At 38.3% G+C, this 17,130-nt stretch overlaps 1 protein-coding gene across 2 annotated transcripts; it reads left to right on the top strand.

Annotated features, from left to right (window-relative positions):
* The first annotated feature begins 241 nt into the window (after window positions 1-241).
* On the top strand, window positions 242-17,100 carry LOC133446215 (four and a half LIM domains protein 2). 2 transcript variants are annotated; one of them, XM_061724166.1, is made up of 7 exons: window positions 265-317; window positions 393-549; window positions 4,336-4,511; window positions 6,223-6,397; window positions 10,731-10,900; window positions 12,316-12,502; window positions 14,609-17,100. In XM_061724166.1, the coding sequence occupies exons 3-7, from the start codon at window positions 4,356-4,358 to the stop codon at window positions 14,758-14,760; spliced, it is 840 nt and encodes a 279-aa protein (XP_061580150.1). In that variant the 5' UTR covers window positions 265-317; window positions 393-549; window positions 4,336-4,355; the 3' UTR covers window positions 14,761-17,100. The 2 variants fall into 2 exon arrangements, with proteins under 2 accessions (XP_061580152.1, XP_061580150.1); XM_061724168.1 differs by lacking the exon at window positions 393-549 and having other exon boundaries at window positions 242-317.
* Window positions 17,101-17,130: the final 30 nt, after the last annotated feature.

Here is a 17,130-nt window from a genome sequence, read left to right as displayed (position 1 = left end):
GAAAGTGAGTAAACTGGTGAACGAGGGAGTGACCTTAAAAGGCCACATGCCGGTGACGAGGTGAGCGAGTGAAAAGGGGCTTCGGGGTTATCTCTGTGAGGCGCTGGGGTATTTATAGATCATCTCAAAAAAAGAATCCCTCCACCCTCACCCTCATCCCCCTGCTGCCCCCACTCCCCCCACGGCCACTCCTCCATCGTCAATTAGCCGGCGGTGGGTGGAGTAATGCAATCAGCAGTGACTTCAGCCCGTCCGGAGCCGGAGCTTCAGTCTGCTCAGACTCGGCTCCGGCGCTGCTGCTCCGATCAGACGGGAAGGTAAGACTCCACCTCTGTCCCTCCACCTGTCCAACGCTGCCTCTTCCTCCCTTCACCCTTGTCTTCCGTTCTCAGGGACACTCCGGCATCCTCCCATCCTCCATCCTCCCATCCTCCCATCCTCCCGCCCGCCTCATCATCCTCCTCTCCTCCACCTGCACACCACGCAAAAAAATCTTGTTCCACTGGCAGATTTTTCTACTTATTTTAAGTGAAAATCTACTTGAAACAGGTGAAAATTGTTGTTTTTTTCCACTGATGAGTCTTGTTTTAAGTGTAATGAGATTTTTTTACTAAAATGAGACATTTTAACTAGAAATAAGACAAATATTCATGTTAAGATTTTGTTAATTGTTAAAAAAAGATGTTTTTCTGATTATTAGAGGAGGTTGAAACCTCTTTAAAGGGGTGAAAAACACTCAAAATAGGCAAATAACCTTAATAAAACATCTGCAGATGGAATTTTTCTCTAATTGAATGCTTCCTTCAAAAGGTGAAAGTGAAAATATTCATATAAAAACAACTTTGGAGCGAGTGCAGATGGATATTAAGACGTGAAGCTGCGTGACACTTTGACACTTGCCGTTGAAATGCCCCCGGTTGAGCGGGTTTCCCGCCTGGGGGGCATCAAAGACCCCGGAGCTGTCAAGCAGCTGTGCGGAAAGCTGGAGGTTTTATTTGTGGCGGTTCAGATTATCCTCCTTTTTATTTTTAGGAGTCGGATAAATCCTTATATAAGCCAGGTGATTCAGAGACAATGAGGGAATGTGGGAGGGAGGAGGAGGGAGGGGAAAGAGCTGACGGGATTTAAAGTTTCATTTTCAGCCAGAGCAGAGCTGGTAGAGTAGCCAAAAATTGTACTCAAGTAAAAGTACTGTTACTTCAGAATATTATGACTCAAGTAGAAGTAAAAAGTAGTCATCCAAATAATTACTTGAGTAAAAGTAAAAAAGTACTTGGTGAAAAAACTACTCAAGTACTGAGTAACTGTTGAGTAACGTCTGATTTATTTTTTTAACACAACCATTCAAACAGACAAAAGTACAAAATAATCATCTTCAGGGAAATTAAATCAATAAAATAATAAAATTAAAATTATTATTAAAATTAATAAAAAATAGCTTAAATTAAAATCTTAAAGTAAATTCAAGTACGGTACTTTAATAAATAATTAAAAAAAAATAATAATAACAGAATAAAAAAATACAAAAGTACAAAATAATCATCTTCAGGCAAATTAAATCAATAAAATAAATTTAAAAAAAGCTTAAATTAAAATAATCTTAAAGTAAATTCAAGTACTTGAATAAATAATAACAGAATAACAGAATAAAAAAATAAATTAAGCACAAGTAGCACAAAATGTCAAGCTTTTGTACTTTTCTTTTTTAACCAGGCAGAACTAGAACAAACATGAACTCATAGAAACTCTGTGTGTGTTTGAGTCTGTGTAAATGTGACAAAACATGCAAAAACAAACATTTTTCCCAAAGAATCACCCAGTGATGTCATGAGATTGACGCGTACGCGGATAAAAGGGATAAAAGAAAAGTAACAGCTCAACGTGGCCTAATGTAGCGGAGTAAGAGAAACAGTTTCTTCTTCACAAATCTACTCAAGTAAAAGTACAAAGTATAGTGATTCAAAACTACTCCGAAAAGTACAAAATGTCCCAAAACTTACTCAAGTAAATGTAATGGAGTAAATGTAACTCCCACCTCTGGTAAGAACTGATCACAAGTGGATCGATGGAAACGAGACGCAGAAGGAATAACAGAGAGTTGGGACAGGTGATCACATTTCCCCCCCTAGCTTTTGTTATTTAATCTCCCCGTGCACCGAGACCCCGGGATGACTCGTCTCCTTGGCCCCCGGGACGGTGGGGGGGGATCTAAATGTAGACGGGATAACAGAGGGCTTTGCGGCCCGACCGCAGGCAGCTGCTGATTGTGAGCCACGATTACGGCCTGAACCCGCTCACCAAGCAGGACTGATAGGAGTTATTTATACCCGATCTCCGGCGGGCCCTCGTGACCCGGAGGGACAGCACGGGAGAGGAGGAGAGCCGGGTTGTCGGTCCGCATCCCCAGGAAGGTTTCAGGGAGTGGATAAAGTCAACCTGAGACCTGAAACCTGAGATTCAAATGTCAAGAATCGATTAGATTCTTAAGATTCAGAATCGATTATCAAGATTCGATTCGATTCCAATGTCGACCCGCGGCTCTAGAGCAGCATGCGGCTCTTTAGCGCCGCCCTAGTGGCTCCTGGAGCTTTTTCAAAAATGTTTGACCTTTTTTCTTCTTTCTTTCTTTCCTTTTTTCTCTTTTTTTCCGTTTGACCTTTTTTCTTCTTTCTTTCTTTCCTTTTTTCTCTTTTTTTCCTTTTTTTCTTCTTTTTATCTTTCCTTTTTTTTCTATTTTTTTCCTTTTTTTTCTTTTTTTTCTTATTTTTTCTTTTTTTTCTTCTTTTTTCCTTTTTTCTCTATTTTTCTTCCTTTTTCCTTTCCTTTTTAATCTCGACATTTTGACTTTTTTCATCATTGCATTACAACTTTTGGTATTTTTTTGTTTATGGCCAAAAAAGGAATGTTTTGTTGGACAGGAAAATAACTAGTGCCATGTTTTTGCCTTTAAATATGTACCGTATGTTAAAAGTATGAAAACATTAAAGTTTTCAGTTAGAATTGCATAAATTGTTTATATATTTTTTTTCATTTTTTATCTTTTTTTTTCCTTTTTCTTTTTTTTCTTCTTTTTTTCCTTTTTTCTCTTTTTTCTTCCTTTTTCCTTTCCTTTTTAATCTCAACATTTCGACTTTTTTTTCAACATTTCGACTTTTTTCTCGAAGTGCATAATGAAAAAATCTTCCCCCAGTTCTAACTAATATAGAAACATGCAGCATGTGTTGTCTTCATTCTAAGACTTATACTTTCTAAGACTTTTCATTTTTTGCGGCTCCAGACACATTTGTTTTTTGTGTTTTGGTTCAATATGGCTCTTTCAACATTTTGGGTTGCCGACCCCTGCACTAGTGTTATCAAAACTGTTGTTTGAGCTGTTACATGAATTATATGGCTGTAGTTCTGCAACATAGTAATACTAGTATTATATTGAGATTCAACAGCAAGTATTGGCAACTAATGATGCTGTAAGGACCAATCAGCTCCCAGAATGCTGATAGAACTGCTTTCAGAAACATTGTATGGGGCAAAATTATCAAAGAGATCCAGGGAGGAAACAGAGACGCATGAAATCGGTTTTATTTTTTCCCACATTCCGTTTTAATTTTTTCCATTTTCGGTCTTTTTCAGTTTTTAATTTGTGAGAATTTGTTTTTTTTAGCATTTTATGCAAATGTAACCCCAAGACAGTACAGGACTGTCTCAGAAAATTGGAATATTGTGATTTTCTGTAATGCAATTACAAAAACAAAAATGTCATACATTCTGGATTCATTACAAATCAACTGAAATATTGCAAGCCTTTTATTATTTTAATATTGCTGTTCATGGCTTACAGCTTAAGAAAACTCAAATATCCTATCTCAAAAAATTAGAATATTCTGGGAATCGTAATCTTAAATATTTCAGTTGATTTGTAATTAATCCAGAATGTATGACATTTTTGTTTTTTTAATTGCATTACAGAAACTAAAGAACTTCATCACATTATTCTAATTTTCTGAGACAGTCCTGTATATAAAGTAATGAAATATAAACAATGTATGCAATTATAACTGAAAACTTTAATGTTTTCATACTTTTAACATACATATTTAAAGGCAAAAACATGGCACTAGTTATTTTTCTGTCCAACAAAACATTCCTTTTTTGGGCATAAACAAAAAAATACCAAAAGTTGTAATGCAATGATGTAAAAAAAAAAAAATAATTAAAAAAATCGATCTTTAGACATACAAATCGATTTTTAGGAATCAATATGAGAATCGATGTAGAATCTGAAAATCTATTTTTTTCTTTTTTCATTTTATCTGATTGTCCTCTCTCGTGTCCCTGCAGGTGAGTGAACCTGCATCATCATGACTGAACGTTACGACTGCCACTACTGCAAGGAGTCCCTGTTCGGGAAGAAGTACGTGCTGCGGGAGGAGAACCCGTACTGCGTCAAGTGCTACGAGAGCCTGTACTCCAACACCTGCGAGGACTGCAAGAAGCCCATCGGCTGCAGCACCAGAGTAAGAACATCCAGCACCGCAACACCACACACTGGGCAGAAGCTTTTCATAGTGTTTGAGAGTAAATATGAGTTAACCCTTGTGCTGTCTTTGGGTCAAGGGAGGGTGAAGGGAGAAGAGAAAGAATGAAGGAAGGGAGAAAAGATGGAAGGAAGGAAAGAAGGAAGTAAGGAAGAAAGTAGGAAAGGGAGTAAGGAAGGGAGAAAAGATGGAAGGAAGGGAGAAAGGAGAAAAGAAGGAAAGAAGGAAGGAAGTAGGAAAGGGAGTAAGGAAGGGAGAAAAGATGGAAGGGAGGAAAGAAGGGAGAAAAGATGGAAGGAAGGAAGGAAGTAGGAAAGGGAGTAAGGAAGGGAGAAAAGATGGAAGGAAGGAAAGAAGGAAGTAAGGAAGAGAGGAGAAAAGAAGGAAGGAAGTAGGAAAGGGAGTAAGGAAGGGAGAAAAGATGGAAGGGAGGGAGAAAGGAAGGTAAGAAGGGAGAAAAGGTGGAAGGAAGTAAGGAAGAAAGGAAGGAAGTAGGAAAGGGAGTAAGGAAGGGAGAAAAGATGGAAGGAAGGGAGAAAGGAGAAAAGAAGGAAAGAAGGAAGGAAGTAGGAAAGGGAGTAAGGAAGGGAGAAAAGATGGAAGGGAGGAAAGAAGGGAGAAAAGATGGAAGGAAGGAAAGAAGGAAAGAAGGGAGAAAAGAAAAAAAGGGAGGGAGGAAGGAAACAATGGAGAAAAGGAAATAAAGAAGGAAGGAAAAGCAAAGAAGGTAATAAAGGAACGAATGACGAAAGGGAGGTAGGAAGAAAAAGGAGTAAAGGAGGGTAAAAAAGGAGGAAAAGAGGAAAGGAAGAAGGAAGGAGAGAGCAGGAGGAAAGAAGGATAGAAGAATTGGGTCATTTTGACCCAAAGACAGTACAAGGGTTAAGAGGTGGATGCAGATTTTTGTTACCAAAAGCGATAAAAGAAGTTAAAAGAAGATGTATTTCTTTTAAAGGCTGTGGAATAGTGTTAATCTCAAAATTAAGCAATGTACTTCCTTTGCTATGTTCAATCATCATGTGCATTTATATTTGGGAGTTATGGCTGTAATTGAAAAAAAGGGGAAAAGAGATACAGGACTGTCTCAGAAAATTAGAATATTGTGATTTTCTGTAATGCAATTACAAAAACAAAAATGTCATACATTCTGGATTCATTACAAATCAACAGAAATATTGCAAGCCTTTTATTATTCTAATATTGCTGATCATGGTTTACAGCTTAAGAAAACTCAACTATCCTATCTAAAAAAATTAGAATATTCTGGGAATCTTAATCTTAAACTGTAAACCATAATCAGCAATATTAAAATAATAAAAGGCTTGCAATATTTCAGTTGATTTGTAATGAATCCAGAATGTATGACATTTTAGTTTTTTTAATTGCATTACAGAAAATAAAGAACTTTATCACAATATTCAAATTTTCTGAGACAGTCCTGTATGTTTGTTTTTTTGTTCTTTTTTTTTCTTCATACTTGACACCATGTATTGTGTAGCTTAAGTTGTATAGTAGAGCATTAATAAGCTCTGCTTCTGCCTGAGCCTTTTTCAGTCAAATTGTAAAACTTGTCTCTTCCCTGTTGCCTTGAAAAGTATATATGACTGAAATAAACCTAAACTAAGTAGCACATGACCCCCCCACCGCGGTGTTTCCCTGCTCTAACCGTAAACCCCCCCTGATCCTGCAGGATCTGTCCTACAAGGACCGGCACTGGCATGAGGATTGCTTCAAGTGCTTCCAGTGCAAGTGCTCCCTGGTGGACAAGCCCTTCTCCACCAAGGACGAGCAGCTGCTCTGCACCGAGTGCTACTCCAACGAGTATTCCTCCAAGTGCCACGAGTGCAAGGCCACCATCATGCCAGGTAGGAAGTACTGAGACTTGATGCCTCCATCATCCGTTAATTAAACTCCAAGTTCCTCCCAGCAGGGAATCTTCATGCAAATGCAGAGGTGTATAGTAACGAAGTAGATGGACTTTGTTACACTACTTAAGTACCGTATTTTCTGGACTATAAGCCGCTAGTTTTTTCATAGGTTTTCAACCGTGCAGCTTATACAAAGGTGCGGCTATTCTGTGGATTTTTCTTCCACCACTCGGGGCGCTCTAACCGGAATTAGAATCAACACTAAGGCCCCGTTTACACATAGCCGGGTATTTACAAAAACTGATATTTCCCCCTCTACGTTTTGAAAAATTCCATCGTTTACACAAGATCGTTTTCAAAATCTCTTAGTTCACACGAACCCGCATAAATATGCTGTTAAGGTGCTATGAGCAGCCAAACCTGCAGGGGTCAGTGTAACGAGAACATAAAGTCATGCTAGCCAATCAGAATCCTGGAAAAAAACGTCAACAAATGACACGTGTGAAGCCTGAATAATATGGTTCCGCGTTAAATCGACGGCGTAGCCTACGTACGGTGCGCGTCGCCGCGTAGCCTACGCCGTAGGTTCTGCGTTAGTGTAACGCGGAACCATAAATCAGCCTTGACTGCCAGTTACTTTTAAGTGTGACTTTAGAATATAAAACAGGTAAAATACAAGAAAATATTGACGGTGGCCAAACAAATTGTAAACACAGGTCGCACACATGACGCTGGTGACGTTTCTGTCTCATAATGTGATGTTCAGAAGACTAAATGTCTGTTTTCCTCTGTTTAGACGCAAACGTGAAAACTGAGTTTTTGAAAAACTCCACTTTGGCCGGAGTTTTCAGAAATGATCGTTTTTGTTGACTTTGAGCTTCGTTTTCGTGTAAACGAACGACCAAAACGCATGAAAACGCCACCGTTTTTGTTCCGTGTAAACGGGGCCTAAGACAAAATAAATGCAAAGAAGAATACGCTACTTCTTCTTTAGCAGATAGAAGTAGGTAGAAGCAGATTTAAAACAGATAAATAGATAATAAATACCGGTTATTTTCTCTTGGTTCTGTCCCATTTTAATCAGCAAAGTTGCTGCCGTGTTAAAAGACACTGTTAGGAAAGATCTATTTAGGTACAAACATGTACATCATTTACAGTTCAAAATCCTTCTGTACATGTAGTAAATATCTAATCTAACAACATCAATATCTGCAGGTTGCATATCTTTTTTTTTTTAAATAGAGCAGATGCGGCTTGTATATCTTTTTTTTAATTATTTTTTTTAAAATAGAGCGGATGCGGCTTATATGCAGGTCGGCTTATAGTCCAGAAAATACGGTAGTTTTTTTTGAGGATTTGTACTTTAGGCAAGGCAAGTTTATTTGTAGAGCTCAATTCAACACAAGTTAATTCAAAGTGCTTTACATCAACATTAAAAGCGGCAAGACACAATTAAAACATAAATAACAAATAAAATGATAAGAAAAGAGGTTAAATAATAAAAAGCACAAGTTGTTACAAAGTAAGGGCAGTAGAGTACAGCAGGTACATCACATTCTTAAAAAGGCAAGAATTACGTTTCTATACGGTCAAAACGTACAAAGACCGGGTCAAATACAGTATTACAAAAGTAATCTGTAACAATTGGTACGGTGAATTAAACCAATTTAACAATTCTATGCCACAATGCCTGTTTCCAGGTCTTATTTCTCACATCTGACGAGAATTACGTTTCTATACGGTCAAAACCTACAAAGACCGGGTCAAATACAGTATTAGAAAGTTTACTTGCATTTTTTTTTTAATCAGGACTTTTACTTTTACTTCACTACATTTAAAAGTTAAAAATTATACTTTTACTTCGTTACTTTGACATTTGCCACTTTGTTTACTTGTTACAAATTAAAATAATCAAAGAATTATATTTTGCAAGAAAGACAGTTTATTTTTGGTGTTTTATTCTATACCACATTTCATTCACCTGAAAGTAAAATAAAAAAAACAATGGAAGGATAATTTTTGGTTGTGTTGCTTCTTTTAATGCGTACTATAAAATACTTGTACTTTTACTTTTGATACCTGAGTATATTTTTTCACACGGTACTTTTGATACTTAAGTACATTTAATATGAGCTACTTTAAGACTTTTACTCAGGTAATTTTCTTATGGGTGACTTGAACTTTTACCAAAGTCTTTTTCAGTTGTTGTATTTCTACTTTTGCTTAGTTACTTTTTTCAAGTACTTTATACACCTCTGTGCAAATGCATCATAACCTTTAACCTGTTTTAAAAAAAACAGGCTCTGGAGCCCGAATCGACTTCACAAAATTACTCTGATTTGCATTTGTGAAACTATTTCATCACTTAATTTACAACCAGGCCAGCTCACCGTAGCTTTTTTTGCACTGTTTTTCTTTCTTTCCCGTACTGCACTACTTTTTTTATCTTTCATTCCAATGTATATACTGTTCATATTTTATAATTATAATTAGTTTTTGCCCTTTCCCTGCATGTGTTTACTGCTGCTGCACAAAGCAAATTTCCCCAATGAGGCAGAAATAAAGGAAAATCTAATCTAATCTAATCTAATTTAAACACGGAACATTACATAACATGTACTACTAGTTGTTTTTTTAACCTTTATTTACCCAGACAAGCAATTTAAGAACAAATTCTTATTTACAAATGCAGTCTGAACAAAGAGCATAAGGGGAAGGGGAGTGCTAGAAATAAAAACTAGTAAAACTATAATCTATCTGGCTGCACAAATTTGATTAATCTCCTTAAAATGAGCATTATTTAGATTAGATCAATTAATCAGCATTATTTAATGCTTTGTTTGGATTTTATTGCACATTAAAAGGCTGCAGAGACTAAATTTACCACCAATGGAAATGATGCTCCTGACCACGCCACCTGGCCACGCCCCCGGATATCCTGGTCACGCCCCCGGATCTACTGGCCACGCCCCCTGTCTCATGCACCACTTAATTTCATAATAAAATCATTAAATGTCTCGTTCAGCTTTAGACCAGTCAGATGATTGATTTGGAAAAGTATGAAGTCTGGAGTTAAACTCTCGTAAAAAAGGGTCACGTTTTTTGCTTCAATAAAGATAATGGATCATAACAGAAAGGAATTATTGGTTAATCATATAAATACTCATTTCCTCCACATATTTGTAGTTTTTTGTTTTTTTGTGACCAAATGTTTTTATTTATATTTCATTTTTTAAATTATAAATTATGATGATGACTTATATTATTGAATTATAAACGGTGGCATCCACAATGATGTCAAACAAAATTTTTCTTTGATGCCTTTTTTCATATTTAACCCCAAAATCCAATTTGGAGGCCATGAGTATCAAAACTTTGTTTCATTTAGAAGGAATTTCTATGTTAATTGTTAAAAAAAATATGTTTTTCTGATTATTAGAGGAGGTTGAAACCTCTTTAAAGGGGTGAAAAACACTCAAAATAGCAAATAACCTTATTAAAACATCTGGAGTTAAACTCTCGTAAAAAAGGGTCACGTTTTTTGCTTCAATGAAGATAATGGATCATAACAGAAAGGAATTATTGGTTAATCATATAAATACTAATTTCCTTCACATATTTGTAGTTTTTTTTGTTATCAAATGTTTTTATTTATATTTCATTTTTTAAATTATAAATTATTATGATGATGTATATTATTAAATTATAAACGGTGGCATCCACAAATATGTCAAACAAACATACTGTACATATTTTCACCCCCTTCCAAACCCCCCCCCCTCGGACCTAAGCATTCGATGAAAACAATTAATAATTAATAAAAAGAAAAAACAGGAAAAAAAAGAAAATAAAACAATAAAAAACTAACTAACTAACAAAAAGGCAAAGGACAATAATATCAAAAACTGGACAAGCATAGCTGCAACAAGGTCGTCTATATCAATTTTAAATACATCTTTCGAGTTTGGACTTAATTTGATCTGCTGCCATAAACCAAAATAAAATATTTTGTTGTTTTGCATTATGGATTGGGGCTGTAGATATTTCTAAATAGATAATATCAAGAAAAGTCAAATACCAATGGGAGATGTTAAGCGTATGGTGGTTTCCATCTTACTGCAATTATCTTTTTTGCTGCTGTTAGGCCAGCAAGCAAAATTCGTTTTTGACATAGTGAAGCATTAATTGTGGATCAATTATTTCAAATAAGTGTTTGAGGATTTACTGGAATATTCTGTGCTGTTAGTTTGTAGTTTTTTGTTTCAGACTCTCGTGATTTGGTTCTGGTTCCTTTATTTAACCCGTTTTCCCCCCTCACTTCCTCCCGAAGGCTCCAGGAAGATGGAGCACAAGGGGAACAGCTGGCACGAGACCTGCTTCACCTGCCACCGCTGCCAGCAGCCCATCGGCACCAAGAGCTTCATCCCCAAGGACAACCACAACTTCTGCGTGCCCTGCTACGAGAAGCAGTTCGCCATGCAGTGCGTGCACTGCAAGAAGGTGAGACCCCCACAAAAACACTGTGACCTCAGGCCTCCGTGAGGCCGGAGAGTAAAGTAGGAGGCAAGATTATTTGTATAGAGCAGGGGTCGGCAACCCGCGGCTCTAGAGCCGCATGCGGCTCTTTAGCGCCGCCCTAGTGGCTCTGGAGCTTTTTCAAAATGTTTTCTTCTTTTTTTCTTCTTTTTTTCCTTTTTTTCTCTTTTATTTCTTCTTTTTTTCTTTTTACTTTTTTTCTTCTTTTTTATCACTTTTTTCTTCTTTTTTCCTTTCCTTTTTAATCTCGACATTTCGACTTTTTTCTCGAAATTTTGATTTTTTTCTCGATATTTTTACTTTTTTCTCAACATTCCGACTTTTTTCTCGAGATTTAAACTTTTTTCTCGACATTTCCACTTTTTTCTCGAAGTGCATGCATGCAGCATGTATTGCCTTCATACAAGACTTTTCATTTTTTGCGGCTCCAGAAATATTAGTTTTTTGTGTTTTTGGTCCAATATGGCTCTTTCAACATTTTGGGTTGCCGACCCCTGGTCTAGAGTGTTTGCATTGACGTCACTTTCCCACTGGACCAGCCCCCTTACTTGCACTGAGTGGCAAAAACAGCTGCAACTAGTGGAGAAGACGAGATAACAGTCGATTATGGGCTTAAATTAGCATCAGTTGGACTTGCCAGTGACCCGTACAGTTACCCCAAGAACCAGTGGTCCATGGACATTAATCTTTGGTACAGTTACCAAGAACCAGTGGTCCATGGACATTAATATTTGGTACAGTTACCAAGAACCAGTGGTCCATGGACATTAATATTTGGTACAGTTACCAAGAACCAGTGGTCCATGGTCATTAATATTTGGTACAGTTACCCCAAGAACCAGTGGTCCATGGACATTAATCTTTGGCCACGAATCCAGTTTCCTGATATTTATATGTACTTAATTTCTACGCCGGGGAAATACACGAAGCAAAGCTTGAAGGCTTACAAAAGTCTTGACGCTTGGTCCGACTTCAAGGCAGGATTTGTTGTAGAAATTAAAGTGATGAGGACACCGAACTTTATGATTTGACCGTTTAACGTTAGCTACCCAAAAATCCAACATTACCTGATACAAAATGGGAACCACAAATCCACGTTTCGGTGTCTGGAATCCAGTTGTTTCTGTGAGAGTCCAGCAGGTACATCTCATTCTTACAAGGGCAAGAATTACGTTTCTACACGGTAAAACGTACAAAGACCGGGTCAAATACAGTATTACAACAGTAATCTGTAACAATTCGTGCGGTGAATCAGACCAATTTGACAATTCTACGTCACAATGCCTGCATTCAGGGCTCATCCATAATTTTGCGAGGTTTTCAAAGATCATAAGTATTTAATGTAAGAGTAACCTAGCTGTGACCTTTGCCCCCTGAAGCCCATCACCACCGGCGGCGTGACCTACCGCGACCAGCCGTGGCACAAGGACTGCTTCCTGTGCACCAGCTGCAAGCAGCAGCTGTCGGGCCAGCGCTTCACCTCCAGGGACGACTTCGCCTACTGCCTGAACTGCTTCTGCAACCTCTACGCCAAGAAGTGCGCATCCTGCACCACCCCCATCAGCGGTAGGCGCCGCCCGCCGGCCCCCGGGCCCCAACGTGAATGAATGAATGAATGAATGAATGAATGAATGAATGAATGAATGAATGGATGAATGAATGAATTAATTAATGAATTGAATGAATGAATGAATGGATGAATGAATGAATTAATTAATGAATTGAATGAATGAATGAATGAATGAATGAATGAATGAATGAATGAATTAATTAATTAATGAATGTTTATTTCGGCACATTTGTAACCAAAAGGGTGTAGGTAGAAGCAAGGCTTATATACAGGACTGTCTCAGAAAATTAGAATATTGTGATAAAGTTCTTTATTTTCTGTAATGCAATTAAAAAAAACAAAAATGTCATACATTCTGGATTCATTACAAATCAACTGAAATATTGCAAGCCTTTTATTATTTTAATATTGCTGATTATGGTTTACAGTTTAAGATTAAGATTCCCAGAATATTCTAATTTTTTGAGATAGGATATTTGAGTTTTCTTAAGCTGTAAGCCATGATCAGCAATATTAAAATAATAAAAGGCTTGTAATATTTCAGTTGATTTGTAATGAATCCAGAATGTATGACATTTTTGTTTTTGTAATTGCATTACAGAAAATCACAATATTCTAATTTTCTGAGACAGTCCTGTATACCCTTTTACTGGTACCTTACATTGGTTACAGAAAATACAAAAGAGCAAAGTTCAAGACTTTGAAATGAATTATCGGTAAACTCAAATATCCTATCATAGCAAAATAAAGAAAGGCACAGAGCTCAAAACCCAAAAATAACTTACATTTCCCATCATAGCAAAAATAAAAAGTAGTGCATTGCGCAAAACCAAACCAACCAAAATGACTCCAAAGAATTTGCCCCCAAACGTAGCGCAGATCTGTAACCGCTAGGCAGGGCCGCAGGGTGTGCGAAGCGTGCGACCGCACGGGGCCTCGCGCTATGGGCGTTTTTTTTTTTGGTTTTTTTTCAATTTTTTTTTTTTGTTTGTTTTTTCCCTTATAAATATCAACAGTCACGTTCCATTACAGACCTAAATGTGTACTAGTCTGTGCATATCAATAAATATATGTGCAATGATGCGCGTTCCTGTTGTTCAATACAACTGATCAGACCAAGCGCAGACACAAGCTGCTCTGATCCAGACGGTGGAGTTGGAACAAACTGTCACACAATGTCGAGAGAATGAGACAGAATCAGGAAATTTCCATCAGGGGATGAAAAAAGAAAAAAACTAAAGAAAATGGAAGAGTTTAATGCCTCTCTGAAAGGCTTGTTTGATAAATTTGTTACAAAAATCACCGATCCGACCAGGTCTCAAGCAGCCGTGGGGCCCCGCGTCGAGGCAAGCCCAGATGATGATGAGGCAGGGGAAGGTATCCAGTATTCTGCTAATTGGAGAGTTAAAATTGCGCATATACTGTAGACACCCGATCCGACCCGAAAAACCCCCAAAAAATTGCGCGCGCTCACTACGCTCACGCACGAGGGCCCCCCCCAGCCGTTTTTGTGGTTCCATTTATGGTTCTGCGTTAAATCCACGCACAACGTACGTGTGAAGGAAGGAAGGAAGGAAGGAAGGAAGGAAGGAAGGAAGGAAGGAAGGAAGGAAGGAAGGAAGGAAGGAAGGAAGGAAGGAAGGAAGGAAGGAAGGAAGGAAGGAAATGAGAAAGAAAGAAAGAAAGAAAGAAAGAAAGAAAGAAAGAAAGAAAGAAAGAAAGAAAGAAAGAAAGAAAGAAAGAAAGAAAGAAAGAAAGAAAGAAAGAAAGAAAGAAAGAAAGAAAGAAAAATTCCCGTTGATGACGTTTTTGTGGAACAAACATGGCGGATCTGAGAGCGAGGAGCTTGAGTCATCAATTCAATTGAATTGGTGTAGTTTAGTAGCATTTACTATTCTTTTAGAGCAGTGTTTTGGGGGCTCCAAAGACTGAATGTGGTGATAGATTTATAGTTAAAAAGATGGAGTTGAATTGGTATTTTATTTTATCGTCATTTTTATCGTTATCGGGATAAATGCCAGAAATTATCGTGATCATTTTTTGAGTCCATACCGCCCATCCCTATTAGCCGCCCTTCTCTCATCCCTGATTCTCGTCCGCAGGTCTGGGCGGGAGCAAGTACATCTCCTTCGAGGAGCGCCAGTGGCACAACGACTGCTTCAACTGCAAGAAGTGCTCCGTGTCCCTGGTGGGCCGCGGCTTCCTCACCGAGCGCGACGACATCCTCTGCCCCGAGTGCGGCAAGGACATCTGACCCGTCTGACCCGGCCGAGGACGGATACAGGAAATACTATCACAGCACAGAGTATAGCATCTATAGTAGTTTTAGGAAGTACTTTTATTTATGATATGGATTACAAGCTAATAATTAGAATCTATTTGATTTATTCAAGTTGCATGTAAACTCTTAATTCGTTACTAATACTGGGAGGTTATGAAACGGGGGGGTTGATACCGCAGAATATCCGCTAGGTTGACTTATGGCGCTTTTCCACTAGTACCGTATTTTCCGCACTATAAGGCTTTCTCAAAAACCGGCAGTGCGCCTTATAATGCAGTGCGCCTTATATATGATCATTACGGTAATTTCTGTTACTGTAGTCAGGGGGATTGTGGGTAATGTAGTTGGTGTCGCCAAAGTAACGGTGCTAAAAACGTCAGGAATCGTCACAGACGTTCAAGACAACAGCAGCAACGCAGACTCGCATAATGGCGACTTTGACGAGACGGAGAAAAGCTGGTTTTTATTTTGTTAATAAAGTTTGACATACGGTACTTTTCTTCTTGTTTTTTTTTTGCATTTGCTGTAGGATTTTGTAGCATTTCCTGTAGCGCATCTCCATCAGATAGATACGTAACTCAACCCCAGCCACTATAGTACGGTATTTTACCAGATATTTAGTGCGCCTTATAATGCGGTGCGCCTTATATATGGAAAAAAGTTTTAAAATGTATCATTTATTGAAGGTGCGTCTTATAGTGCGGAAAATACAGTACCTACTCGGCTCGACTCAACTCAGCCAAGTTTCTTTTCCACTACAATCCAGCATCTGGAGAAGTAGGAGGTTGGAGAAGCTGCTGTGACGTATTTGATTGTGTGATCTAAATGAAGAAGACAACAACACTAAGATGTAGAACCTGGAGGAGATGATAGATGTGCTGCTGGGTCTGTGGCTTGTGTTCCATATCAAGTTAAAAAATGAGAGTGAGAGAAGCTTCAAGCAGCAACGCTTTTGAATGTTTTTCAGTTTGTCTCAGCGCTGCTGAAAAGTCCGTTGGTAGCTGAGGAGCTATGAAGAGACAGAGCTCCTGGTAAATCTGGTCGTTCCTTATATCCGTCTAGATCTCTTTTTAATTCTCTCCTCAGCACCAGGTTTATGAACATCTGCACCTCAGAGTTGGATCACCAATCAGACTTCTGCTGCCGTTGCTGCTGGAATCAAATGAACAAGAATCTCCGTCAGAGTCTCTTTCTCTGATCTCACATCCTGACTCAGACGTCTGACTCCAACCCCCCGACCAATCGGTGGCCTGTAGTGTGATGACATCACAGCCCGACTCAGCCGCTTAGAACCTCGGCAGAATAGATGCAGAAAAAGTATCTACCGTATTTTCTGGACTATAAGCCGCACCTGAATATAAGCTGCATCCACTCTATTTAAAAAAAAAAGATATGCAAGCCGCATATATTTATGTTGTTAGATTAGATATTTACTACATGTACAGAACGATTTTGAACTGTAAATGATGTACATGTTTGTACCTAAATATATCCTTTTAACACGGCAGCAACTTTGCTGATTAAAACGGGACAGAGCCAAGAGAAAATAACCGGTATTTATTTATCTATTTATCTGTTTGAAATCTGCTTCTACTTCTATCTGCTAAAGAAGAAGTAGCGTATTCTTCTTTGCATTTATTTTGTCTTAGTTTTGATTAAAGCGCCCCGAGCGGTGGAAGAAAAATCCACAGAATAGCTGCACCTTTGTATAAGCTGCATGGTTGAAAACCTATGGAAAAAGTAGCAGCTTATAGTCCAGAAAATATGGTAAAATACGGTACTTGGAACGTTAGACCCCTAGTGGAAAAGCGCAAAACCAAGGCGAAGCGAGTCTAGTCGGGCTGAGTAGGTACTAGTGGAAAAGCTCCATTATTTGGTGGTGAATTAGGTCGAGTTCTTCTGCAAAAGGTTCAAAGTGACTTATGCTCCAAACGGAGAAAGAAAAATGTCGTTTTCTTACAGCAGCTACATCCTAAAGCAGGAATAGACGCGTCTACACCATCACACGGCGCTGTGGGGGGTCAGAGGTCGCGCCCCGCCGGATCATAACGCATGCCTGAGATGACTTTTGTTTTGCGCTCGCCAGTGATTCTCACCCGGGGGTCCGCGGACCCCTAGTGGTCCGTGGTGTATTTGCAAGGGGTCCGTGGGTCTGTGATAATTTCTTTTTTTTTTTTCTTAAAGATTCACTAACATTTATAGAAATAGATTATTTTACTCAAATGTGACTGAGACCTTTATCTAACTAAATGACCTTCTTTTTCTCTTTCAAAAGTGTATTTCATTGTATTTTAATAAGAAATCTTGAACCTGTTTGCGTTGTTGAAGTTATTGCACGACACT

Source organism: Cololabis saira, chromosome 6 (genome assembly GCF_033807715.1).
Source record: "Cololabis saira isolate AMF1-May2022 chromosome 6, fColSai1.1, whole genome shotgun sequence".
In the NCBI taxonomy this organism is placed as follows: Eukaryota; Metazoa; Chordata; class Actinopteri; order Beloniformes; family Belonidae; genus Cololabis; species Cololabis saira.
This window is presented reverse-complemented; position numbering and strand designations above follow the sequence as displayed.

Bases quoted from the DNA above. Each gene is read 5' to 3' on its own strand.
- LOC133446215 (XM_061724168.1), top strand. From the start codon at position 4,356: ATGACTGAACGTTACGACTGCCACTACTGCAAGGAGTCCCTGTTCGGG. The intron at 4,512-6,222 runs GTAAGAACATCC...CTGATCCTGCAG, and splicing joins CCATCGGCTGCAGCACCAGA to GATCTGTCCTACAAGGACCG. The intron at 6,398-10,730 runs GTAGGAAGTACT...TTCCTCCCGAAG, and splicing joins CAAGGCCACCATCATGCCAG to GCTCCAGGAAGATGGAGCAC.